General features: G+C 43.8%; 1 protein-coding gene across 2 annotated transcripts; it reads right to left on the bottom strand.

The window, feature by feature from the left end:
* Positions 1 to 1,090: 1,090 nt before the first annotated feature.
* Positions 1,091 to 25,963, bottom strand: KDM4A (lysine demethylase 4A). Of its 2 annotated transcripts, none has more exons than XM_050900550.1 (21): positions 25,820 to 25,963; positions 25,398 to 25,573; positions 24,180 to 24,294; positions 23,137 to 23,330; positions 21,591 to 21,640; positions 20,954 to 21,057; positions 19,754 to 19,891; positions 18,580 to 18,830; positions 17,616 to 17,806; positions 15,924 to 16,285; positions 13,996 to 14,116; positions 13,188 to 13,366; positions 10,702 to 10,906; positions 10,333 to 10,409; positions 9,518 to 9,573; positions 8,465 to 8,573; positions 7,309 to 7,497; positions 6,415 to 6,585; positions 5,783 to 5,902; positions 5,050 to 5,142; positions 1,091 to 3,989 (listed from the first exon to the last, which is right to left on the bottom strand). In XM_050900550.1, the coding sequence occupies exons 1-21, from the start codon at positions 25,955 to 25,957 to the stop codon at positions 3,849 to 3,851; spliced, it is 3,180 nt and encodes a 1,059-aa protein (XP_050756507.1). In that variant the 5' UTR covers positions 25,958 to 25,963; the 3' UTR covers positions 1,091 to 3,848. The 2 variants fall into 2 exon arrangements, with proteins under 2 accessions (XP_050756507.1, XP_050756508.1); XM_050900551.1 differs by having other exon boundaries at positions 17,640 to 17,806.
* Positions 25,964 to 27,714: the final 1,751 nt, after the last annotated feature.

The following is a 27,714-nucleotide window of genomic DNA, read 5'->3' as shown; positions in this document are numbered from 1 at the left end:
GCTGCAGAGGGAACCTAAGGCAACTCAGCGCTTACTGCAGGTGTCTCAGGTCTGTACTTCAATGAGGAGGGATGACTCTGTGGCTCTGTCCTGTTCTAGGTGAACAGCCATGCTGGACTGAGGCCTTAAATAACAGAACTCTGCTTAGCATCTCTGAAGGACACCTGAGAACTCACTGGATAAGCATTAAGGAGATGAGTATTAGAAAGGAATAATGCTAATAGAAAAATTAGAAGCATGATGAGAATTTCCAAGTTACATTGCTTTAGTTCTTAAATTAGTCTACAGATTGTCCATTTTGAAATTAGATTTATTACTTGATCAAATTGAAAACAACACACAGGCTACCAGAGTCTTGATTTCATCCCATGTTTGCAGTAAAAAACCAAGCACAACTGCAGACATGTCAGATAACAGGAGCGCAGTTAGAGAATGGAAGAACAGAGATGCATTGGAAGCCTTGGGATACGTGGCTACGCTCCTCAAACAGTGCAGAATCAATTCAACCCAGCTCAAAACACTGGGAAGAGAGAGAAGGAGCAAGGAGAATGGGTCCTACTACTGACAGTACTGTCTCTGGTCATCCGAGGGGTCTGCTGATGGAGAAAGAGGTCTCCTAAAAGTCCAGCCACAGGCAGAAACATTACTGGAATCAGGTGCTTTACAAAGAATACAGTCACTTTTTTAAACATTATAAAAAGTAATCACTGGCTTGCCAAGATCATCCTGAATTAAGGGCAAGCCACTATTTGTTTATACTAAAAATGCTTTTTAAGGGTCCAACCTGAACCAGTCACAGATGGAAGCTTCATGAAAAGTGAAGTGAGGAGGTCTACTGCCTGCAGCATCACATGCAATGGACCTAACGAAGGGCCATCAGAGCTCCCGTGGGGCATATTGAGCGTGATTTCCTACTGAACACATTCAAGAAGCACCTGCCTAGCCATGACACTCTGGCAGCACCTTGCCCTCACTGGAATGATACTGTAACAGGGATAAATACACTTCCAAAAACAAACCACTGGAGAAAATTATTATCAGTCAAGACCAAAGTACAGGTAACGGAAAGCATATGTACCTTTGAGACAGCTGCTCTGTAAAGGGCTTTTATTGCTACCTGCTATACTTCAAGCCATAAAACCAATTGTTTTTGCAAAGTCAAATAATATAGACCCCTCAAACATCAGGGTCACCAATTTTAAGCTCACGGAGAGAAGCCAAAACGCAGGTCAGTCACTGCAGTATGTAAAGTATGCTCACATTTGAACAATGCAGCACAAGAACTGACAGGAAAATTGGGAAGGCCCTTTGTCTCAGAGTGCAGGATGGCAGCGGTTTCCAACACAGTGCAGCCAACTGACAAGAGCAAACCTGGAGCCCGCAGAAAATGCAGCATAACAAAGCTCCTCTTCCAGAACAAATACTAGGCATAGGAGCTCTTGAAAGTCACTCAATACTGTTACAGGCGGGTGGCAAAACCTGCTGCAGTTGAACAACAGCACTCCAAACAAATCCAGCTGTTTTGTACTAGGTCATCATTTTAGGATGAAGCTGTTGAGCCAGGTGTTTGCAGCACAGGTAGCACGTGGCACCTAAAAGGTGCATTTAAGTTACATGGCAGTTTTGGAAAGCAAGCCTGAACACAGGCACCTTTTCTCTGGAGGGAGAATGGCAGATGATAAAATGAGTATGTTTTTCAGTAATATACAGGTAGTGTTCAGCCTACGAGAAGTTAATACCAAATCTTAAGATACGCTGACAGAACAGAGGCAAGTTTGTTAAGGCCCTGCCAGCTCTTCTCCACGTTTGCTCACAGTACGTCACTTCAGAGAGGCTTATGTACAAGCTAAGACGTCAAAGTGCAATTTCGTTCCCATTGCCTAGACCAGAGTAACTGCAGCTACTAGACCCCAGTCTTCACAGATCCTAGTTTTATCAAGCCAACTATCCCCTTCATCAGAAAGCGATTTAATACCCTGAGACCAGGAGTTTTGGACATGGGAAAAAGAAAAAACCCACAAAGGAAAGCCACTATCTCCTTTCAGAATCTGTTTAAGCCTTCCAATACTGATGAACAAGGTATTCCACCACAAAAATGGGACAGAATACCTCTATGCAAAACAGTGGTTGTGCAAATCTTTGCTACTCATATCAGTCTCCTGACCCTATAAAAATGTAGGGATAAGTAAGATTTTCTTTATAAAAGTTGTAGTTTATTTCTTTTCTGATCAAGAGTTGTATCACTACACAATACTACATTTTATTGCTAATCACAAATCGATGCACCGGGGTTTCAGAAGAGTTTGGTTTATAGCGTTCCTATGTAACAAAAGGAAAAAAGTTATAAATCCAGACTTTGCAGACACATTGCCATGTCCCTATAGAAGCAGGGATGCATTAGGTCTGTTTCACTAGAAAATTCTCCTTCTGAACTGTTTCTGGAGAACACGTAACTATAGTTTTCTCCAGCAGGAAAAGTCACCCCATCATTCCATGCAAAAAGAAGGTGGCCCATCTGCTCCACAGCCTAAAATCCCTTTCCTACAGAATGGGAAAGGAACATGTATTTACATGGCTCCTACTGTGGTGTGTTAATGCTTAAATTACTAGGAGCAAGTTGGCACATCTTTTGGGTACACCTACTACCCAGCTTAACTCAGCTTCCTATTGCTGGGGTAGCAAGTTCTCCCCAACACAACTGAGATGTGCCCTACTAATAGTCTATAAAAATGCTGCGGTAACCTTTGCCAGACAGCAACACAGCAGCACTCCTGCTTCAGAAGAGCATTGCACAGCCTTTCAGTAATACATACAGTTCAGTGCATGCTTTATCTGTCTCAGACCCAATATTAGCTGTTGTAAGCAAAAGCCTGCAGCCACACGACAGACAGTGCTGCCACAGAAGAGGTACTGCACTGCTTCAGATACCGCTGCCCTGTCATCCCCAATACTGTGATGCTTGGATTTCAAGAAGGGAGAGTCAGGACTCTGTCCCTTTGGTCATTATTGCCTTAGAGGGGGTGGGGAGAAACTCAAAAGAAACTCTTTGGGAGCTGAATGTCTAGTGGGAGCTGAATGCCTATTCTTGTTAGAAGGCTGCACTGCGCAGGGCTCCAGACAGATTTCATTGATTCTGAGGCACATACTATTACAGTTAAACTTATGATTAAGTAAGTCAAAACAAGTATCAGAACAAAAATATTAAATGGAGGGTTAAATAATTTGTCCTATAGGATTCAATTTCACATTTTGCCTGTTCACACAAGCACCTCCTGTCTGCTTGGATCTGAACAGCCTACAGCTCGACCCTCAGAAAGGAGGTGCTAAGAAACAAGAGACTGAAGCTGCTTGTGACAAAAAGATGGATATAAATACAAAAAGAGGTTCAATTTCAAGCACCAGTAATACTGCCTGCTCAAGCCCAGGTGTGGTCACCAGGGAGACTCCCAAAATCAGGAACATTATTCAATTAAAACAATAGACCGTACTATTCTGCAGCTGCCAAGATTCCTGGCTACAACTCCCAGAAGAGTTTGCCACCTGTCAAAATTGTCTCTAATAAAAAAGCAAGACTGCTCGACGAGATGAAAGCAACACCCCCAAGCTGGCTTATTCAGTAAGGACCCAACTTCAGACCAGGAGTCTGCAGGCATCAGCTTCAGCAAATAGGATCTGTTTCACTATCCAACAGCTGCCTTTCAGCTACTGCAGAGCATCAGCTTTTTAGCTTCCTTAAAAAACAAAACAAAAAAACCCTGGATTCGAAGCATCCAAATATGGCCTGTTGTACTGGAGCATTTAAATCCTTGGGGGAGGTGGGCATCTTCTTCCTCTGCCACAGGCAGCGCTTACTCCATGATGGCCCGGTACAACGCAGGTTCAATGTAATCTTCACGGTAGCGTGAATTGATCACTCTTTGTCTCTTCCTCTCTTGTCTGACCTCTTTCTCTGCGAAGATCTCTGTGAAGCGCATATCTGAAGCTATTGACTAAGAGAAAAAACCAGAATTAGTCACTAGAACACAGATCAAATCCCTGCCTCCACATCCTCCTACTGCATGTAAGAAAGAACCAAGTCAGGACACTTGGGAACATTCAGCCTTTCTCAAAAACTGACCAAACACAAGAAGAAAAATATTTAAGAAACTGGATTTAAAAGTCTGGGGATAGGTTTAAGTGAACTGTAATCAGAGATCTAAAGAATCACAGGTTTCAAATTTAACTGAATAGCTAATTTAAGTTCACAATCACTTTCTTAAAGGAATAAACACACTCATCTGTTCCAACTTCTAAGCAGTCTAGTACATTTTGTGCCTTATGGAGCAGGCATGTTTAAACACCTGGTCACAGGATTCAGCTATGACACATTCTTTCTTAAACCTCTAACATTCTGTGTGCCTGCCAACAGCTTCTGCATTAGGGTGTGCATGGTCACGCTGTAAAGCAAGATATCCTAGCATGCTGTCTATAGTTACGTTTTTTATAGCAGGAAGCATAAAGCAACAGAGCAGGGACCCAAAGGGGCTATGGGATCTCCATCTCTGGAGATAATCAAAACTTGACTGGAGAGAGCCCTGAGCAACCCTGTCTGACTTCGAAGTTACCTCTGCTTGGAACAGATGTCTGGAGCAGAGACCTGCAGAGGTCCTTTCCCACCTGAATTATTTTACAACTTTAAAATATGGCCAGCTCTCTTGATGCTACCGTACTAAGAGCTTTTCAGGACAAAGGGTAACTGAAGGAACTTGGCCATTCTTTGCAATGGGAATAGACAATGAAACTTAAGAACACAGGCATGAAAGAGTATTAATGTGCTGTCCCAAACAGTGACTCTATGCCATAAACTCCCGTCTCTGCAGAAGGAGAATGAAAGTCTCTCCAGAGCGAGACAGAACTTTGCTTTTGTAGCCTGATCAACTACCAAGCTTCACGACGACTGAGGAGAGCATCAGATTGTAACCTTTTGCTGCCATGCACTCAGCTTGCTGTTCAAGGACAAAGTAAGTTAAACGACCTTCTTTAGTAGAAGTTTGCACCCCGTTTACCTACCAGCCTTGACTTCACTCTCTTAGGAAGCTCCTCTTCAAGAGTATACACATCATCCCTTTTCACCATCAGCTGTGACCCATCTTCAAATTCCACCTAGAAGAAAAACAGAAGTTGTTCTGCTGGAAGTCTCAGAAGTTAGAATCCTCCCACAGCTACCCAGAACTTGCCTTCTCCTCCCCACAGAGGCCTGTCATGAAATAATCTTCTACCACTTGAATTTTATAAGATACACATGCAGGTATGCACACTGTAACAGACTTTAACCAAAACCTCACCAATCCCATGACAGTAAAAGTAGCCCAGCAAGTTTTGGGATATTCTTGTAACACCTGACAAGACAGCCTGGCTGGTCACTTTAATATGGCCTGAACATTCATCCCTTTGGAAGAGTGCAAGGCATGATGCACTCTTACTAAACAGAGAAAAGCAAAACCAAACTTATTTTAAGTAGTTTAAGCTACAGGAACAGAGTCTGCCGAAGAACTGCAGACCAGCAATTTTTCAGAAGCTGACACTTTCAAGTAGGTAGCCAGATGTAAGTAGAGCTGCAAGCAACCACTTTGCTCTTAACTCCAGCAACTGTTACCAGCATCTGGCATTGCTGACAACACTGAGTAACTTCCCCTGAAGTGTTTAAGCATGACTCCCCTATAGGTCTGCTGGCTTTAGTAACAGCCCTGTTAACATGATCAGTTTGTTATGAATGATGAATTTTCAGGCAACAATTCTGTACCTGGTACATCTGGATGGCATGTGATGCAACAAACTTGGCTCCATAAACTTGTCCATCTGTCCATCTCACCTGCACAACTTCCCCTTCAGCAGGGGGACCTAACTGAAGACAGTCTCGACTCTACAGCATAAAGGAGGAAGGTGGGAGAGACAAGGAGAAGGGTAAGCAACTTCCTTACGTAAAGATTCAGCAAACCACCAGGGATTCCATCCCAGTCACACTGCACATCACCCCAACAATTACTCCAGAAGAGTAGAAGAACTAGGAAGAGAGAAGAACTAGGCTGAGAGACAGCCATCTATGTAAACTGTATTTAAATCCCAACAGTGGGCCCAACTTCAAAGTACTTCAGGTAGAAATGGTATGCAAGTATCAGCAAGTTTTCCTTCAGACCTACCCTTGCTAAGCAGCCAAAGATTAGCTGCACTCCCTGTTACACCTGTTCCTATGTGCCCTCAGTTAAGTCAGTCTCACGTAACACCCCTAAGGCCATCTTGCAGCACATCTCAGCCACAACACGACCTAGGGTTGGAACAATTACCAAATCCCCTGGTGTGTCTGCTCTGCAGCAGCAAGAATTGACTCGCATCATGTGCCCTCTACCGGAGCCAGACTCCCACTGCATAACGTACCACAATGTCCTCTGGATACAGGTTATCGCTGAAGGAACCATCATCAAAGTTGACCTCGTAGAAAGTCTCCTTTGCAAGGCTGACCACTTCACATTGATAGAAGCGACCATTCTTGTGCTTGCTGATGACTATCTGTCCGGGTGACAGATCCTGGAGTGCAGCCTTAGCTCGCTGAGAAGAGGAAAAAAAAAAAAAAAAAAAAAAAAAAAAAATCACTTTTCACACAATGACTCAATAAAGAATGTGTTGAGGACTATAGCTCCAGTGCTGGCAGACAAGGAAGCAAAATATTTTAGTTCAGGTGAGTAACTACTCAAGACACCATCAGCACCATTTTTAGAAAAGTTCTGCCTCTGGAATTTCAAATGCTTAAAGCTTAATCTGTTAGATGCCGCTGTCCTTAATTTACTTTGTTTACTAAGCTCTCATTCTTCAGAGCAATGCAAGGCCTTTACAGTAAATATCCTCTAATAGATTGTTGTGGTTTTGATGGCTAAAAGGGCTACATGAGATCTTTATAAACTAATCAATCACTTAAATATGAAATTCTATGACCAGTTATGCAGCCTGCTGGAGTCCCAGCACTAACTCCTGCATATTAAGTATCACAGCATAAACCCCACTATTATTCCTCATTACAACAGCCACAGGAGGGATGTAATGCTCTCAGTCCTTCTGGGCTGCAAACCAAAATACAATAAAGGACCTGACTAAGATCACTCAGAGCAGCAGCAAGGTTGAGATCAGAATCCGAGACCAACACTGTTAGGTTATACCGAACATTGTGAGAGGGCCAAGTCTTCAATGAAGTTTTAAAAGAATCACACAATCTAAAACTTTTCAGTCCCTCCAAGATACTGCAGTTCAAATCCTGGGAATCACACACCTACTCACCTCTGCCTGAGATGGAATCTTATGCCTGAAGCAGGTAATAAAGACAACAAATGGCCAGTCATCAGGCTGCATCATGACTCCTGCTGCCTGGGCACAGCTGACATGAAAGGATGTGGGACACCGACCATGGGAGCACTGTACACAGCAACCTGCAATTCTCTTTCTTCGTTTCTTGCAGAAGATGCATTTCTGCGGCCAGGAAACTAGAGGTTATTGGTTGGCACTAGCTTTTACCCCACACAAAGGGCTAGCTGGTCTAAGAGTCTGATACTGTGCCATTTACTCTCTGCGAGAGCACTGCTACTTTCTGATTAAAAAGAAGCAGAAGGCTACCAGTTCTAGTTTATGACAAGGCAATAATCCATAAATTCAGATTAAACCCATAGACAAAAAATGTACATTAAATATCTACCAGCTCAACATGCACAAAGCATGCGACCCAAGGATGCTAGCAACAGGAGATCCTGGATTAAATCAGCCTACAATGCTCCGAAGTCAACAGGGCCTTTCAGCACTTGGCTATTAAGTTACACAAAAACAAGCAACAAGATTAGAATAATGGGCAAAGACCACAGAAGTAACAGTTAAAATTCTATCACTACCACCAGTGACCCAATTACACTTGGGTCAGGCCTGATGGGCTGTTGTAGGAAAAGAATGTTATCTGTAATGCACTAGCATATGCAAAGCAGTAAAAAAATCATCTTCCCCTCAACACTGAGCTGTTAGAAGAGCTAAGTACAGTTGCTTTCTTCCTGAAGACATTCACCCATTATACAAATGCCTCGCATATCATGAAGCATCTCAGTGCTCAACAGCAGTCAATAAAGCAAGTTAAATACTAGGGATCAGGAAAACAACAAACAAAACAAGTATCACCATTACACCACTGTATAAATGTCATTTGCCACATACTGAAAACTGTGCCCCCCTTGCTGGCTCCTCATCTGAATAAACATACACTAGAACAGGAAAAGGTTCAAAAAATGGCAACAGGGACAGTTGTCATTTCCCATACAAAGAACAGAGCAGATCAAATTGTTCAGTCTGGAGAGGAGATGACTTGGGTTTGAAGGAATAAGCAAAGTCTCGCAGATTCTGAACAGACTGGAGAGACACTTTGAAACCACACCAGTGAAGCACAGGTGATCCTTACCAGTCTGAAGCGTTGCAGGGGGATTTTGCCAACATCTACAGGACTCCTCTCTGCAATGTTCACAAATTTTGCCTCCAGTACAGCTACAGCACACATCACATGAACCCACCTGTCAGGACAGAAGAGTGGAAAAAGAAACTAATATGCATTAGGTCGACAGAGAACGCTTTGGAGTTTAAATAAATACAGTTCTGTTGAAGTCTGCCATATAAACCATGATAAATAGCCTCCGAGAATTAGCAGTGTAATATTCCTTCCTACTGCTAGTAACAGGGCACATGTGGGGCAAACCCAAGACTTCTTCACACTTCCAATCTACTACTAACAGGCTTAACAGGAGAGCAATTTAGTGTGGCTTGTGCTGGTTGCACACCTGCATTATAAAAGCCCGTCTGATAGGTTTATTCCTTCACAAACCTGACCCATAGCAACTACTCAGTCACTACTGAATTACTTTTGAGACTGTGACCAAGAGGTTGAGGCTCCATTTGACGTCCACAAAATTTCTGGAGGCCAAGTTTCAGTTACTTCATGGTGCTACAAGTCTGTCCCACTGCTACTTTGCATCAAATAACTTCAGACGATCCACCACACCAAAGGACAGAGGACATGCAGTTGTATGCAGTATACCTGCTGCAGAGGTACTCTGAATTTCAACATGCTGTGCTACTTAAAGCTATGTCCTTTGTCTCCATCGCCACCACACATTACATGGAGAAATCAAAATCCTCTGTGAGAAGGTACTGAGTGATGTTGTTATCTCACCAGGAGCCCTATTTTTATGCAGTACATTACACCTCTGCACTATAAAATGCAAAGCAATTAACAGCTGCTGTCAACAGAATGAGAGTGAGGCATTACCTGAAGAGATGATGATTGCTGCACGTGAACACAATAAACACACTTTACCACAGCCCCCCCAGTAACACAAAGTGTGAAAGGTGTTGTTGGTCACTTCGTTACACCAAATGCAGACATTGGTTTTACTAGCTTACGCTCAGCTACCTAGGAATTGAGCTTCTCCCTTAAGACCAAAAAATCTGGAACACTCACTTGTCATCATTGGCTCTCTGCAGTGCTCCTCCTCGTAATGAGCACAAACAGCAGTCCTGGCACAAGGAAGAAAGTATTAGCTGAAAGAGTGAAGTCCAGAGCAGTACACTTGCTTAAGAACTTCCTCCTCAAAATGCACGTCCAGAGGTAGAAAATGGTTTCACTGTCAGAAGAGAGCTGACTACCTTGTACAGATCAGCCCTTTAGCTCTCAAAAACTGCTGCCCTCAGGGCAACAAATACAGACTCCACGTCTGTTGAAGGCAAGCAGACCTACCACTGAAGACTTGTTCAACTTGTTTGTTATGAGTTCCTTTTACAACCGCAATACCCTACATCCTTTGAGGATGCGTAAAAGGATCTGGAACAAACACAAGCAAATACAATTCGAAAGGTTGACCTGGTCTGCTGATCTAGAGTCTGTATAGTTTTTTGAGGGAATCCCGTTCTTGCCTTCTTCACATGTGCACACCTCCCTAGTTATTAACAGAAGTTACTTTCTGTTTTAGAAATAGTAGCTACCATAAATTAAGACAGACAACGGAGCTATTCCCACATTCATGCAGAACATCTTCCCTATGACTCAAGTGAGCTCAGCAGCTTTGCACTAGTTAAAAGGACTAATCACTATGGCTTAAAAACCACCAAAATACAAGAGACCAGCTCCTAAACATTCTCTAAATTGCCTTCTTTTCACAGGAGAGAATAAAATTAAAAAAAAAAAAAAAAAAACCCAAACACTATGGAAATGAACTTTGTAGCCAAGTTCCCAGATGTACCAGACTCCATCTGTGAGAATCTTAGGAGAAACTTTACCTCTTCTAAGGCATTTTCTGTACACCTGGAGCACATCCAGTCTTCAGTGGCCTTGTCAGGGGATACGCCATAACAACCTAGAACAGACACATCTCACTTAAGAGCTTACCTAAACCCAGACCCGTTCCCCGAGGGCCCAGAAGTAAAGCAGGAATTAAAAATCAGTGAGCCTCAGGATGATGCTGTATATTTGAAGTTATCCATGCAGCCAACTCCATATTTCAACGGCCAGCACTCAAGTATATACCGTTCAGATAAGGGCTGAACTTGATCTATTTGCACATTAAACAGACTGGCAGAGGCTTGCTATGATGTACAGGCTTACTACAGAGAACACCAGAGTTTAGGGTTAAGTCTACATGCACTCACTCGCATGAACACAGACATGGCAGTTCTTGCAGGTGATAAGTACGCTGGTTCCATCTTCCTCTAAGTAGGGGGTTGAAAGATTGACGTCAGTGCTGCAGCCAGTTGTAGTAAAGCACATTTCAGGAATCAGGGGTTTGGTTCGGATCTTCCCATCCACAGCAGCTGGAGTTACTCCAGAGTTTTGACTGTTGCCTCCACACTCTGCCTGTAAGAACACGACAGGGAATTTAAGTTTTACAAGTTTCTCACATCATCTTTACTCACCCATTATTCCATACATAAATCCAGTTTAAAGAAAGAATGAAGGTGCTGAAAGATTAAAGAGTTAGTAGGTTAGGTGAAAATATAGTTAGTTTATAAAATCCTCAGCTACTGCAGCTTCAGAATGAAATTATTTTCTACTCAAATGGCTAAACATAAGGTCTGAACTGCATCCCTCTAATGAGCAACAAGATACACATCAAACTGCCTCTCTTCTGACAGAAGAGATGGAATCACCAAGCCCACCTCGTGTTCTATGGGCAACACCTCTGCTGCATTCCCCCACCCCCTAATACAGAGGATCATAATGCTGCTATACAACATTGTACATTTATCTTACCTCAACATGGGAGGATTATGATCACACAAATAGATACCTACTGCAATCCCCATTATTTTTTCCTAGTGTAGTTCTGAACAAATCTAATGGGCTTTGAAACTAATTTGTCCTGGGAAATAAGCAGACTAAAAATGTAGTTTCCCAGTTAAAGCTCAGGAGACTTTCAGGCTAACCTTTTGTAATTTATTCATCTAAACCAATGTCAAACCAAACAGCAATTACATGTAAAGTTTACAGAGATATGGTTCCATTCAAGTTATCCTTCTTAACCGCTACATAGAAATGAATCTTTCTCTTTGAAGAAATGTTTCAAACCATCTTTCGTACCTCATAGACCACCAGAAAAGTAGCTTGCCTAATCTTTTAAAAATATTATTAGCAGAAATTGCAGTAGCAGAATGAAGCTGCACTGTTCCTCCCACAGTGCATCAAAAGGTAGGAAAAAGAAGTCCAGGTAAGGATCACCGTTGGAAGGAAACGGATATGTTTTCAATAAGTCTTGTTTATTCAGATTCTGTAAAACTTACTGATTTACACTGAACATAGCACATCAAGCAAAAGACTAAATGACTGAGGGAAATCTATAACAAAGTTGAAGAAAATGCGACTTTTTTTTTCCAAGCAGCTAGATACTTTTCTTCTTCACAAAGGAAAAGTGAGTATTTGTCTGGCATTTTGTGCCAATTTTTTTTTAATGGGTAACTGAAGTGAGTTCCCAGACTTGCTATAGACTTTCTGAAGTTGGAACAAAGACCCTAACCACAGCTCAAATCTTGGAAGAGTTTCTGCTTCACTGCCTGGTGCAGACAGACATTTGAAAACCTGCAGCTAGAGTTTTCTGCTTAAAAGCATTTAGAACTCAAAAAAGAAGCTAACAGAACTTAAACTGTCCTCAAATTGTTAACTTTATACACTGTCAGCACTAGTGAAATCCCCATGTACTATGTAGCTTCTATGTAGAATTTCCAGTCCTAACAAGAACCTACTCCCAGACAGAAACAGCAAGATTGAACAGAAACTATGGTCTATGGTTTTCATGGAAGTTAGGAACTACATGCAACAAACTCTCAAAAAAAATTTGAGGTCTTTATTTCCAAAACTTTGGTGAACATGTTTCTAGGGCCACAATAATCATACAGTGATCTCAAATGAATCAAATACGCTTAGTGTATGGGAAGGAACAAACTATCTCTAAGTTGTATGTTGAACGTGCAGTCAAGACAACTGTTCAAGCTACCTTAAAATTACATAGCTTAGGCACAGCAAAAAATTCAGTGTGGGACTCCTGCCTAAGCATTTAGTCAACATGACAAAGGGGTTCTGCAACCCATCCCAAGCTATGCATTGCTACAGCCGCACTTTGTTAAAGCACATTTTCACATGCCATAGCTACTGTCAATATGGATATACTCCAAGAAAAGACAGCTTTCTATCTATGCCATCCACAAACACAACCCTAAATCCTTTTAAGTAAAATGTTTTCTTCCTTACCAGCTCCCCAAAGATCATGTGCTATGAGTGGACTTAAAGTGTTTTTTAAAAAAGTGTACAAGTGAAGGTGTCAGCCTGGAAAAGAGAAATGGGATTTTATAGTCAGCTCCAGCAACATTCAAGCTCCATTCTGTGATTCGAGCAAAAGCCACAGAACACAAAAGCTTCTGCTGAACAGCCGAGTGAGTCCCTGGGAACCCACAGGCAGTCCATCACAGGCGTGCTGAGGTTCACCCAGTTGTGCTCTCCTGGAACAATTCCTTGTGAAGACTGCAACACTGACACAGCTTTTGTTAACTGGCAATATGTAAAATCACATTTTTAAGACTACGCATCACAGCGGCAACCTATTCAGTTATCTCTATGATAATATTAACAGACTTGGTCCACATACCTGATACGTCTGGAAGAGCATACAAACAGCGCAGTAAGGAGACTGCTGAGCCATGGTCCGATTGTATTCTTTTTCAGCCTCAAAATTTGGTGGCCGATTCTGCCACAGCTGGCTAAGTGGCTTGGCCCATGCTTCTGTCTCCTCAGCCTCTTCTTCAGGAGTTAGTTGCTCTGATGCCTCTGCGATAAGGGATCATTAACTCAGTGATTATGTGTCCCTTTATAGATACCCTTCTTGCAAATGAAACTAAATAAGGCAAGAAGTTATGAATGGAGATGAAAGAAAGACTGCCAGAAATCAAATTGACAGAAGGGTGACGGGAACCAGTAACTCAGTCTCCTTTTTAAGAGGCTTCTACTAACCAAGCAACCATGCAGACACAAGACAGGCTTATTGGGTGAGAACAGCACCAGCTCCAAATTATGTCAAGACTAAGGCTGTCAGCCAAAGAATCTGGTGTTGTTTTTTTTTTTTTAAATCGTGAATATTTACATCAATTACTGGAATGCTCTAAGGCAGATGCAATTATGCAACAGTCTCTGGTACCGGTTTAATTTTCCTTTCAGAGTTGTGACTTCCCAAAGAATGGAACAGGAAAGAAAGAAGACACCATTTGAGAGAAAAGTTTAATGATGCAAGCACAAAAAAAAAAAAAAAAAAAAAAAAATATACACGCACCTTGTCTAGCATGCAGAGGTTTCACTTGCTGACTCCTGTTTATTGCCAGTTACTTAATGGAATACCCCACACTGTCCACAGAAGCTGAGACCCTCTCTACAGTTTCCCAAAGAGCACAAGGCTTACTTACCATCATCACTAATGCAGTCTTTAACCAAGAGCGGGTGATGGCGTGGGAGCTTGCTCAACGGCTGGCGACGACCCTTGGACTTCTTACTCTCCTTCATTGATCTTATGTACTCCTTTGCTACCTGGACAAGGAGAAGCAATTCAGCAGTCAATTAGCACGTGTCCTTTTGACGTTATTTGTAAAGGAATTTATTTTGAACTTAAAGAAACCTCCACAAAATGCACAAATGCTTCCATGACTATTTCTAACAAACTAACTTCAACCCTAAACTAGCTAAGTTTTTGAAAGAACTGCTTGCAGCACTTTTGCTAGGGAAAACCAGATAGAGCTGTACTAGCTCTGTTGAGCCATTAGAATAGAGACTTTTCACAGGTCCCAGTGTAGGTTTTCATGCAAGTCTGTTTATATAAGAATCGTGTAAAAGACAGAAACAAAGAAAGACAAGTTGAATGGTTCAACTTAGAAGAGCCACGATAAGAAGTCTCATGAATTCTGGACAAATCCTCAGTTTGTGTGTCAACTTAAAAATTACAACTTTAAAAATAAAAAATAATAAAATAAAAAAAAATTACAGAATGTATTGGCATCTCAAACTAACAGGCTTATTTTAAATGACGGAAATTTTCACCCTCTCTGCTTATTACTTGCACTGATGTCTTTCCAGACAGACTGGAAGAAGGAGACTATAACAACGGGTATTTCCTCTTCCCTTAGCCTTATGTAAAAACAAGCGACACTGACAAAATTACTACTAACCTGACAAGCAAGGCAATAAGGCAATGATTTTAACAGCCCAGGACGTCTCCCAGTAGATAAGAACACCCCCCCCCCTTTTTTTTTTAATCTGTTATTCCTTTAAAAGCCGAAGCAAATCTTAGATTAAATGCATCTTACATCTTTCTAAATCTCTTCTTTTCATAAAAGAAGCCAGAAGAGAGCATAACAATCATTATCTCTGATCTCCTACACAGGAGTTGAATACAAGACTTCTAAGAAACAGAAATGCTTTTATTCAAATGTAAACTGGGATTCCCAGTTACCATCTGATGGAAAATGTTTCAAAATACACAATACTGGGGAAAAGGATCTACACCCATTCAAAATTTCACCTTTTCCCTGTATGAAGTATGCAATGGAGACAGTATCAGCAACAGAATTTCTTTAGTTTAAATATCCATGAGAACTCTTTCTCAGTTTCAGCTTAATTATCAACAGATTTGCCCATTTGCTGTTCTGTAATTCCTGAATTTTGAAGGCATAATTGTTATTGGCCCCCCCACTCTCTAAACACAGATTTAAAGAGGGAAACAAAATAATTTGAAAAGGCACCAGGTAAGACACCACCAGGTAAGATTTTAACTATTAAAGCCTTTTCTTGGGTTGTCTAATAAACCATTCATTGGCAGTTCTTAAACACTCAGATTTACATTCTGCCAACCAATAATTTTTGTTCCATCATTTCTTTTTTTAAAAGGGACACACAGATGTACACATGTATGCGATTCTATATTAAAAAACCCCCTCAAACATATTAATGTGCTCGTAATAAAGGCTGGATTGAACTAGATTCATTTTAGGTACAAATAGGTGTCTATTACTATAAAAGGACCTGAATCAGCCTGTAACACTACCATGTCAAAACCACCAAGCTACCCTTTCCCTTAAAGCACTTAAATAATTTAGAGAAGTTCTCAAAACAAGGAATCTCCTTGTTTTCTAGAAGAAGCAAGAGTATAAGACTTTCATCTTAATTCTTGTTTGTTTAGCAAAACCCATAGGTATTAAAAAACACGTTAACAACTAAGCAACCTACTACACAAACACCAATGGAACGAAAACATAATCTGCACAGATAGGATGTTTTGCCACAGCAAATCCATGACCACGTAATACAGCCCTTAAGCTTTCAGTACTCTTGCCATTCATACCTCTGCCAGTTCTTGCTCATTCACACTGGCGGTAGCACTGGCTTTCTTTCCTGAAGTCTGTTCATTGTCAGATCCACTGGCATCCCCTTTAGCATAGCTATGGACTGTAAGCACCCCAGCTGGCCCAGGAAGAGTTCGTTTTGCCAAGAGATCAGTTGATTCAGAGTCTGAAGAACCAGAATACGCAGGCGAGCTGGACTGAACACTGGACGTTGCACTCTGCTTTGAAGTTGGCAACACTGAAGTGGAATTTGAAGCATGTGAAATGGAGAGATCCAATGCAGCTGCTTCTTGTTCTTCCTCTTCTTCCTCCTCAAGCTTCACCGTTTTCAGTTCTTCAAATTTGGCTGAGTCCACACGATCTAGAAGAAAGGATATACTGACTTTTTCTAAAGTCTGGGCAGCAGGGAGAACATTTGTGCAACCATTTGCACAAAGCCAAACAGGAAAGCAAACTACTACACACAACAAAGTGACATTAAGTCATGTAAAGAGTAGATCATTAATTCAAACACCTATAAAATCATGGGTGGCTGAGAGAGAGAGAGAGAGAGAGAGAGAGAGAGAGAGAGAGAGAGAGAGAGAGAGAGAGAGAGAGAGAATAAAAGCATCTGCTCATTCTCTCTTCCAGTACAAGAACTATGGTTTACCAAACAAAACCAGCAGACAGTGAGTTAAAAAAAAACAGACAGAGATGATCCTTTATACAGTGTAGCTAAACAGCCCAACTCCCGGCCACATGATGCTGTGGGTGAGAGGTTACAGAGGTTCATGAGAGACTTAATAAAAGAAAAATAAACCCCCACAAACTAATAGATTATTAAATACAAGCTGCAAAGGGCTGCAAAACAGAATTCTAGAGGGAAGCATCCCATATGTTTGCCCTGTTCTTATATTGTTCCATAGGCTCCTTGCTTCTCCCTTAAAAGCAAGGATAACGGACCCATTACAAGCCACATTAATTTTCCTCCAGCCTACTTATTACAAAATTACAAATAAAACATCTATACAGCATACCAGACCCACACCACCAGGAAGTGCGCATATGTTTTACTAAGCAATATCTATAAAAAGGTCACATTACACAACAGGAATACAGAGGACCTTAGACTACTGAGGCATCCAATACATTTCTGTATGCAGGCAGGGAAAATAAAAAGAGCAAAAATCAAAAGCTAGAAACACCAATTTCTTAAGCAAGTCTCATGCAATACTTCCTGTTCTCTTTAATTCAGCTGAAAGGCAACATCCCCGTGACCCACCTGGTCAGTCAGTCATTGAAGCAGCTACAGGATGGCTGCCTAGACCTTTGCTCTCCCCCAACATTTTTTATATAATTATCACTGGGGAGTTATCTACAGATAGGCCACAAAAACTGACAATTCAAGCTGTGATTATTTCATTTACTCAAACCAGTGGCAGAAGTGTCAGAAAAATTTAACTAAAGGGCACAACCTAAAATTGTTCTAGATGCACTCTTTGGTCTTGAAAAATCAAACAGTAATGTCTCATGACAGTAAATTTCTGAAGTGCTTGCCATGGCTCTGACAAACTAGTGTTTGCTTTTTTGGACAACATCCTACCGACTAGCATCATATGAAAGAGTGCCCCAGATTCAGCTCTAGCAGCTTCTCTCCCTGAACAATAATACCCTGTCCCCTCATACCAGGATAAAGCTTGACACACAGTTACCTGGAAGCTTGAGCCTTTGTTCACCATGCTGCACAAGTTCACTTGTAGGTCTCTCACAAGGCTCTGCTGTGTCCGCTTCATACTGCGTGGAGCTCAGCTCCTCCTTGGGGAAGGCCTCGCTCTCACTCACCTCCTGAGGCACTTCCAGGCAGACTCTGTGCCTTTTTGTTCCTATGCGATGCTTGGGGATGCTGCAGAAGGCAAATCCATATGTCAGGTTACCAAACACGTAAGCATGTTGAATTTCTGTCTGGATGCACAAAATACAGCCTGGTTTGGATCAGTGTTTTATGAGACAGTATCTGACAAGCCTAATAGTTTCCAAATTATTCTGCAGTGTTTTCTTTGCCTTTACAGAAGCAGAGTCAGTAATCCTTAGGGATGACTCCTCAGCATCTGTTAATCATGCATTAGGCAGTTATGTTCTAGCCAGGCATTCTTTACCTTAAACAAAAAAACCCCAAACAAAACCCAAAACAACAACAACAAAACCACCACCAAAGACAGCTTTAGGAATAGTAGCTGACACTGGCTGAAAAAGATTTAACTGCAAGATGTAAGATGATTAGCCTCTCCACCTTCAGCAACCAGGAACTGCACACCGATGTCGCACCTTGCAGCACTGGTAGTACCTGAATTTGCTAGCAAGTACTGTCCCATGATCCCAATACACCCCCTTTTTCTTCTGGCCTCCTAGCGTATGGTGCACATTTCCAATCCAGGCTTTGAATGTCTATCCAAAGATGAACTACCTTCCAAGCTGATGCACTTCCTGTCTATCACAGACCGTTATCAATGTGGTCTCAAACAGTAAAAAAAATTAAGAGTAAACCCTATTCCCAAGAAAACAGATTACTGCTGACTCTGACTGCTATTGTTCTATCAGAATGGCAAATATTCAATTGCAGCTGGGTCCAATTGCTACTAATCCAATAGAAAAGGAGAGGACTATATAAAGCACTACCTTTTCGTCTCATCCCCGTCCACCTCCTCTTTACACATCTCTCCTGTTTCCATTTCCTCAGCACACTGTTTTCCATTCTTGACTTTTTGCATGAGATCCCCTTTAAGGAACTCTGCGGCCTCTGGGGTTGGAAGAGCATGGTCAATGACAGTCACATCCTTCCCAGCTTTCCAAAGCTTGTAACGATCTGGCTGGTACTTCCTCACAAACACATCCATGGAGATCTTCACCATGTCCTTCCGACACGAGCACTGAAGTCACAGAAAATATTTGAGTAAGGCTACATACTCAACAATTCTACTCTGCATTCCTATATGACTTTGCTTTCAGGAGCTTAACTGAAGAAAAAAAATCCCAGTGTTACACGTAATTGAGCCTCAGACCTCTCAAGACTCTTTCCCAGGAAATCAAAAGGTCATATATTAAGTTACTAAAAACTGGGCAGAAAAGCAAGCAAAAACGACGAAACAGAAACCCAGATGTTATCACAATAACTAAGAAAGAAAGCTCACGAGCCTATTTACAGAGTTGCTGGTAGAAGCTGACTGCTTTAAAATAAAGCTCACGCAAAAACAGCCAGCAAACCCAGAGACTATAATGAGGAAGTTGGACCCATATAAACTCTGGGCCTACCCAAAGCAGTAGAGGTTCCCCTCATCCGGGCATGGCTACAACTAGTCCTTCAAAGCATTCACCTCAGTGTAACTTCTGAAAACATAACCTGTGTTTGTAAGGCACCTCTACACGGGTATAACACGATCCAGTCTAAAGGTTCAGGCAAGATACTTATTTTGATAAGTGACTTAAGTTACCAAAGTCATACTTCCAGGCTAAATGGTCAATAAATAATGGTTAAAATATCAGACAAAATACTGATGAGTTCTGACCACCAAGCACACCCTTCCATCTTTGGAAAGACAACCAGTCCCCTGCTTTTCTTTGAAGCCTCACTTGATATACACAAAGCTAAAAAACACATTATATGCTATCCATAGTTGAAACAAGGACATGAAACAGGAGGCTGACTGGACATTGTTACTACATCAGAAAGCAAACATTACATCTTAAATGGGCAAAGCACTGAATTCACTCCCTTAGAATAAACACTGGGGGCTTAATGAGCAGCAGAGCATCAGGTTATTTGTACACAATAGGATGGCAACAGACCACTTACCAGTACAGACTGCTTCCCATACTCAATCCATCGAAGAGTAGCAAAGTTGGTAGATTCAGCACAGTTAAAGCCATGATTAAAGCCAGCATGATAGCTATAAGGAAAGGTTATCATGAACTCTCCAGCCTCCTGTGTCACCTAGAAGACAATTGAGACACCACATTGTTATTCAAACTTAAGAGTCTGCTTGGTGGGTCTGAATAAAAGGAGCTCCCGTACCCCTTGTGCAGTGTATCTGAAACCCCCATCCACAGAGAGTGGTTGGAGCTACTTGCTGCAATAAATAGACTTGATCCTTACCTTCACTATTCTCCTACTTAAGTAAAGTATCCGTTTAATGGAAAGCAACACTCAACAGTTTTTTACTAAAACACAACACAACTGGTCAAAATAGTACAGAAGTGGTTATACATATGAAATACTCTGTGACAAGCAATCTGAAGGTCATCAAGGTACTTATCTGTATCCGCTACAGGTGTGGCTGAACAGTATCTAAGGCCAAGTAAAATTTCTATCCACACACAACTTGGAAATGTACTACTGTTTTCTTTTGCTGTTCATATTCAAGTACAGCTCTCAGTCAGCCCTCCACTGCTGCTCTTCAGCATTTCCCCACTGTCTAACACAGGTTTATGACAAGAAAACCCTTCAGCTGCCCACACAGATGTGACAGTACTTCTGAATAAGGACTCAAAGACTAGATCTTCAATGTGCGTGCGTGGGGAGTGGGGGTGGCTGGTTATCGCCTGAGAAAGTAAGGAAGTCTATAAAGTTATGAACATAATGAAAAAAAATTAATAGGGAACAAGCCATATTTTCTATTGAGGAAGCAGACCACAACAAATGAAATTAGCAGGGGACAAGTCTGACACAAAAGAACAATCTCTCTCCACTGAATACAAAGCTCAGCAGTGAAGTTAATCTAACACAGGATGTTGTGTACAGTTTTAAGTTAAAAAAAAAAAAAAAATCACAGAAGACAGAGCCTTTGTTTTTAATAGTCCCCGACAGATTTTTCTGTCTCAAACTTTCAGGCCCCAACTGCTGGATAAACAGAGGTACAGTGGGAAAGGATTGCCTTATACCCTCCCTGTTCCTATTTTCCTCTCTAAGTATCTGCTGCTGGCTGCTGTTAAAGATGAGACAGGGCTGCATGAACCTCTTGACTGAGCTGGTATAACCGTGATTACTTTTCTGCACCTTATCAAATGGGATGCCGTATTTCTTCAGAATTGATGGAGAGATGAGAGTCATCTTGTGACGGAGAAAAGCTTCACAGCTTTGGGCACTTCCTGGAAAGAAACCTGTTTAAAATAAAGGCAAAGAGAAATGTTACCGTTCTGCTGTGAATTAAATTATTTTTCAGTAATTTTTAGGAAAAGTTACTGTCTACACAGTATTTTCCCCTGGGCCTACAAGTATGGACCACCTTATCTGAAGTGTGCTAGCTTGCATTCTGAAGAAAAAGGACAACTCCTGGAGATTTATCTTTAACAGATGTCAGTTTGAGAGAGCACAAGGAAGACCGCACATAGAAGGATCTTCCCTTGGCTATAGCCTTCCAGTTCTAATAATCAATAGTTAAGGATTTTCTCATTAAAGGTTAGACAGACCACAACTACATTATTTGTAATGTGACATTTCTCTTGTGTGTATACTATAAACAAACACTCAGAAGTAATATAATCTATATTCTAAAAGGCAAATTATCAGTTCAGTTGTGCCAGCCTGTACTCTCATAAATGTTACAGGCATGTTGTACTCTGAAAGAGCTGAAACCCACTGCGGCTGTCCATCCCACCTTCCGCAAAAGGCAGGACATGAATTGCCTGATTACCTTTTGCAAGTCTCTCCAGTCGCTTCCCATGCTCTGGAGGGATAGAGTACCTGCAGTCATAAGAACAAGTCTGTTAAGTTCAAGTGACGTGACAAAATCTCGAAGTTTGCCCGGAAATCATGAACAGGCATCAAGGCATGAATTACTTTAAAAATAAAAAAAAAAAAAAAAAAAAAAAAAAAAAATCCTCCATCTCTACACTGTCTCTTTCAAAGTTCGATGACATAAAGCTAAAAATCTTTATCAAGGACTTCTACCTCTCTATCCCAAGAAAAATCAAGAGCCAAAAGCTGACCGTCTCCTCCACTGACTTTTGCTTAAGCAGTCAAGGAAGTAAAAAGTCTGATGTATTTAATTAGCGGATCTGTGCAGCAAAACATTAATTGTGAGAAGAAGGGGAAGAGCACTTCCTGACCCATCTCAGTTCACAGCTGTGCAATCGCTAGTATAGTCAGTGCAAGGAGGAACACAGAACAAGAGACGAAATGGCATCATCTCTTTCAGCTGCTCAGGCCAAGATGGGACTAAGTCAGATGCCATGCCACGTCTTTAACATTAGCACAACTTGCAGTGTGCTCTTTAGGGCTACATATCTCTCTCTGTACACACTTTTTTATGGGCACCACAAAACTCCCAGTCGGTTTGACTACAGTAAATAAAATCACCTACTTAGCTTGCTTTCGCTCTGGAATAGAGTGCTATATTCTTGATGGAGTTCCTTGTTAAATAAATCACACTAAGGTATCAGCAAAGTTAACTTCTTCCACGTGCTACTGTAAAAGAAGCAATGGCCAAAAGGTTTATCTGACTGAACTACTCTGTTTCGTGTTCCCATGCTGTTGCCACTGCATGGGGTTGTTCACTGGTCACATGACACTAGCTATTATTTTTTACTTCAAAGTTGTATTAAAAGGCAGCCAAAAATATTAGTTTCCAACAAAAGTGCCATGGAAACAATTGTTGAAGTTGCTTGAGAAATTTATTTGTGAACAGAAGGGAATGATTCACTCTTAAAATGCAACCCATGCTACAGAAAAATTTGGGAGCCTTCCCTGAAAACAATCATGAAAGCTCAGGCACTGGATGAACCACTCAGCAAGATCTACTAGCCTGCTTTTAGATCTATGATAAATAGCTACATTTCAAAGCCTGTTAGAAATTGCCTGTTCCCTTACTGCCTGTGTAACAACAGGCGTATTACCTCTGTATGGTCATTTTAGAACCTCAGGAAATCATAAGCAAGTTTTCCAAGTTCTGGCCCTATCGCAGCAGGGAGCATCCACCCTATATTGTAATTCTGAAGAACTCTTTACCTCAGGACAATAAATGGACTTTCTAGAAGTTAACCAAACAAATGCCACTGAGGACACGCACTGCTTCGCAGTTCCTTACAGGTTTCTAGTGTTCTTGCCATCAGATACAACTGCAGTGCCAGATCAGAGGGATGATAATTCCTTTAGTCAGCTCTCATGACTTCACAACTTTGACTCCAATATTTTATGGTATTGTTTTTCTACATCTAGAAGCTTCCTTAGAAAAAACTTACCATGACTTGGGTTCCCCAAAATGCAAGTAATTAATACTGTAGAGATCCATGTCTTCGGTATGCCAAGCAAAGGAAGTTTTCCACATGCCAAAATACAGGTAAGGAGTATTCACTCCTTCAATGGTTATGCCACTTTCATTCTCCACGATATCCAGGATCGTGTTCAATCTGCCAATATTCCACGCATCTACATGCTGAAAACACAAGCCTCACGTTAAAGAAGCATTACGAAGAACAGAACCACACAACTAAGACAACAGTTGCAAAAGCTATCAGACGCTTGTGACACAGCACATCAAGACAAATCATCTACTGGCACAGCTCAAACCATGAGCTAGTTCACCTAAAACAAAAGTTTTGCATGGTATTAGCTTACATACTGATTGTTTACAGAGATTGTTTCTCTTTACAGAGGGAAAAAAAGTTATCAGCCAACATCATTATTAGGAAGAAGAAATAATCATGAAGCTACAGACTTTACAGAGCAGAGAACAATAGCGTGAGCTTGAGCTGATGTCTGAGCCCTCTTGAACAGAAACACTTTTCATTCCAAACATCTTCTAAAAGAGTAAATCATCATAATTTAGGAGACTAGCAAGTAGAATGCATACACTTTTCTAATGTTTATCATCCTAACACATAATGGCTACAGAGCTGTCTCACAAAAATACATGCACTAGTGGATACCAAAGCAGCATGTGTCCACTGATCAACACTTCCAACCTTTCAGGACAAAGCAGTATAAAAGCAACACTTACACAACAGCTGTTTTTGCTTTCTTGAACTAGACTGTATTACACTGAAGTGCTAAGAGAGGTCCCTTAGAACGCTACCTCTATTGGCCTTCTTTAACTATCTGGGTTAAATGAAGAGTATGTTATAAACATATGGTTTATTGTGTTCCTGCCTACTCCAGAAGCTGGAACTCTGCTAAGACTATCATTAACTCCTTCTGAAAGTTAAGAGTCAAATGCTACATTAGTATTTATGGAATGCAATATACAGGGATAACCGTTACTTGAAAACCAAAACAGTTTTCTTACCTTGTCATAAAGTGTGCCATTAACATCAGCACCGTAGATGGGGGCATTGAATGTAAGGTTCTTCCAGTATTTTCGCTCAAGGTCTTCAAAGTCTGTGTAGCGGGGTGTGCAGTACCTGAAAAAAAAACCAAAGGTACTGAAGACTTTGCAGTTTGATACTTGATAAGTCTAAACCAACATTTTCCACCACTGAAAGAACTGAAAGCTACAATAAAAATACCTAATGCATGTTATCAGCCAGACCCCTAACTCCCAGAACAGCAATGACAGCAGCCACAGCTCTGTTCCTGTGAGACTTGGGAACAAAGGATCAGGAAGAAAATTACTTCCCCCATGTCTCAGTTTACTTTCATTTTTGCTTTGTGCACTTCTCTCGGGTCAGAACAATTTCACTTTCTAGTTGTCGCTACTTAGCAAGGAAGGATGTAGTCAAAACCAGAAGTGATACAAAGAACAACCTGAAAAAAAACCAAAACCAAAGTTTTCTGCCGTTGTAAAAGTAACAAACATTTCCAGACTCACCTGCTAATTAACTGGTCAAGCATGCTCAGTTTACCAACAAAATATCTGCTCTTGATGTCCATTCCCTGCTAACTATATACTGGCCTCTTCGTGCAGCACTGGGGGATCAAATTCACACTCGAACAGCTATTTAATGTGTGTGTGTGTATATATATATTCCAGAAAATTACACATATAGCACAAAAGAGTAATTTTCACTAAATTATTCTATTAGAGAAACAGAATCCTAAGATATCTGATGTTCACTGCTCTTGCAAGATAAAATAAGCTCCAGCAGACCGACTGCAGCTGGCAATTCCAATGCTATTTCTAAATAGTTATTTCAAAGGCTGTTTTGCTTAAACTCCTTTTAAAGTGATCTCTTCCCTGTCTCCTTTTTCACGTCAAGAACATTCCTTTCTCTCCTACTCTACTCAGTAAATATTTTGACCATCTAGCTACTGGGGACAAAGAGACGGGACTCCACAGCAGAAACAAAAAAGTTCTGCCAGCATTACGTATCCTCTTGCCAGATGACACAAGCGACAAAGGTCCCCATCCACACAGCCATTTTTACAAGCACACCTCATCTCCTCAGGGTGTTACGTTCACGCCTCCGACCAGCACCGGTCCGTAGCGAGGACCTGGCCCCGGGGAATTCGGGCAACAGGAACTCCCACAGTAACTATCTGCACTGAGACGCGGGCGCGGACGTACTTGTCGCTGTTGGCGATTCTTCTGAACTCGCGGACCGTCATGGCCTTCTTCTGGATGTTGTACTGCGTGAAGAGGCCGGACTGCCCCGTCACCACCTGCTGGATGGGCGCTGGGATGACGAGCTCGTCGATGTCATCGTAGCACCGCCGCGGCTTCCACTCCTTCGGAGGAACTATCTGCAGGAAGCAAAACGCAGGCGTTAACCGCCGGGCACACCGGGCCGGCCGCCGCCAGGGAAAGCATCAAACTTGGGGAAGCCGGGCTGAAAACCCCCGGCCGGGGCACGCCCGCCCCACCGCCGCTGCGGGGTAAACAAAGGGCGGAGGCGGCCCGGCCCCGCTCGGCAGACGAGGGCCGAGCCCGGTGCGCGGCCCGGGGCCGGGCGGCGCGGCCTCCGCCCCGGAGGGAGATGGGGGTCGCACCTTGGCCAGCCCGGCGCGGTGGGCGCCCTGCGACTCCACGTAGGCGATGTACCGGCTGAAGTCCCGGAACTGCTCCATGGTGGGGCGGAAGGTCATGATCCGCGCGCTGGGGTTGAGGCTCTCCAGCTCCGAGGCCATGTTGCCGGGCCGGCCCTGCACGGAGGAGGGGGGGTGGGGGGTATGGCGGGGGGGGGGGGGGGGGGAGGGGGCGGGTCACCCCGCGCACCCCTCCCCCACGCCGCCCCGCCCCACCGCTCCGGGCGGACCCCGTCGCGCGCGCACGCCCCGCCCTCTCCGCCCGCCGGCCAATCGCCGCGGGGTCCGCACCAGCCCTGCCTCCCCATTGGCGGAGGGCGCCTGCCCGTCAGGACCACGGCTCTCTTTCCGCCTCACGGCGGAGAACGCCACCGATTCACGCCCCTCCCCCCCCCCGGTCGGGGCGAACCCGTTCCGACGCGGAGGGGTCCGAGTTCCCGCCCGGCGTGCTCACGTCAGCAGGGCGTCCCTCTTCTTCGCCGCCTCCGCCCTCCCCCCGGTCCAACGCCCGGCCGCCGTATCCCTCCGCACCACGCGCCCAATGAGTCCGGCAGGCCGCCGACGCCACCGCGGCCGTTCCCCACCGCCCGAGCCCCGCCCTGCCGCCCCGGCCCGCCCCCTTCCCCTCCGCCGCCCGCCCCGCCTCCGCCGCCGCAGCCAATCGCTGCCCGCTCCCGCTTCACAACCAATAGGAATTCGACGGCCGGCCGGGGCGGGCCAGCGAATCAGGAGGCCGGGAGCGGGGCGGTTGCTAGGCGGGCGGGCCGAGGGCCGGGCCGGCAGGCAGTCGCTAGGGGGCGGTTGCTAGGGAGCCCCAGGCCTACTCCAGGCTCCCGGGGAGGCCGGGCCGGGCTGGGGGCAGCCGGGGCCCCCACGGCAGTCACGGCGGGCGGGCCCACTCGTGCCCCGCCCGCCCCCCCGCCCCCGGGTGCCCAGCGACGCTCGCCGGGGGTGGGGGCAGAGCCCAGGCCCGAGGGCAGCGCGACAGCACGGCCGCACAACGGCCCGGGGCGGGACCGGCAGCCCCGCGGTCAGGGGAGAGGCCGGGAGGGACCGGCCGAGCGGGGACAGGAGCGTCGCCCGCCCGCGCAGCAGCCGTTTGCTGTCACCTATGGCAGGCTGCAGCGTGCAGTCCCGGTGCGGGTGCCGGGGCCCGCCCCGAGCGGCCGGCGAAGGCGGCTGGGCCCGGGGCCGGTGGCACGGGGAGCCCGGGGGCCTTCACACCGCCCGCGGGGCACCTGGAGCCGGTGCAGCCTGGTCGTGCAGGCGCGATTAGCGCGGAGTCGGAAGCGCTGGGCATTAATCCTGTGTAAATGGGTGCTCTAGTGAGCTAATGGGTTTCGGGCGCTGAATGGTGACACACAATAGGCATGTCCCAATTGAACGTATTAACCAAGCTAATTATACTCCTACCATTTCTGTGTGTAAGCAAAGCCAAAGGAGAATTTGATACTGTGCAAACGTCTGGCAGCACACTGCAACCCGGGACTGGACCGGCGCCAGGGCCGGCCCACGCGAGGGAGTTTTGCCAGCACAGACCGGTCAGCTAGAAACGTGGAAAAGTGCCCCCGTGGCCAGCATGCGTTGTCGATAATCCGCAGCCGTCGAGGATTGGGAGCTGACAGTACGGCTTTAGCAGCAAATGCTTTGAAGTGTGGACAAGGCTGAATGCTTGACAGAGCCTGCCTAGGGATACTGATCTTTCCTTGGCTGGGACTGGCTGTGATTTTCACAGATCGTGTTGTGCTAAATGCTTTTTAAATGGGTAAGTGCCAATGGACAACCTTGGAAGTAAGCACAACCCACCTGAAAGAGCTCATGACCGTCCTCAGAGACTGCGCTCGGTCCCTCATGCCTAA

This window comes from Gymnogyps californianus, chromosome 8 (assembly GCF_018139145.2).
Source record: "Gymnogyps californianus isolate 813 chromosome 8, ASM1813914v2, whole genome shotgun sequence".
Classification (NCBI taxonomy): domain Eukaryota; kingdom Metazoa; phylum Chordata; class Aves; order Accipitriformes; family Cathartidae; genus Gymnogyps; species Gymnogyps californianus.
This window is presented reverse-complemented; position numbering and strand designations above follow the sequence as displayed.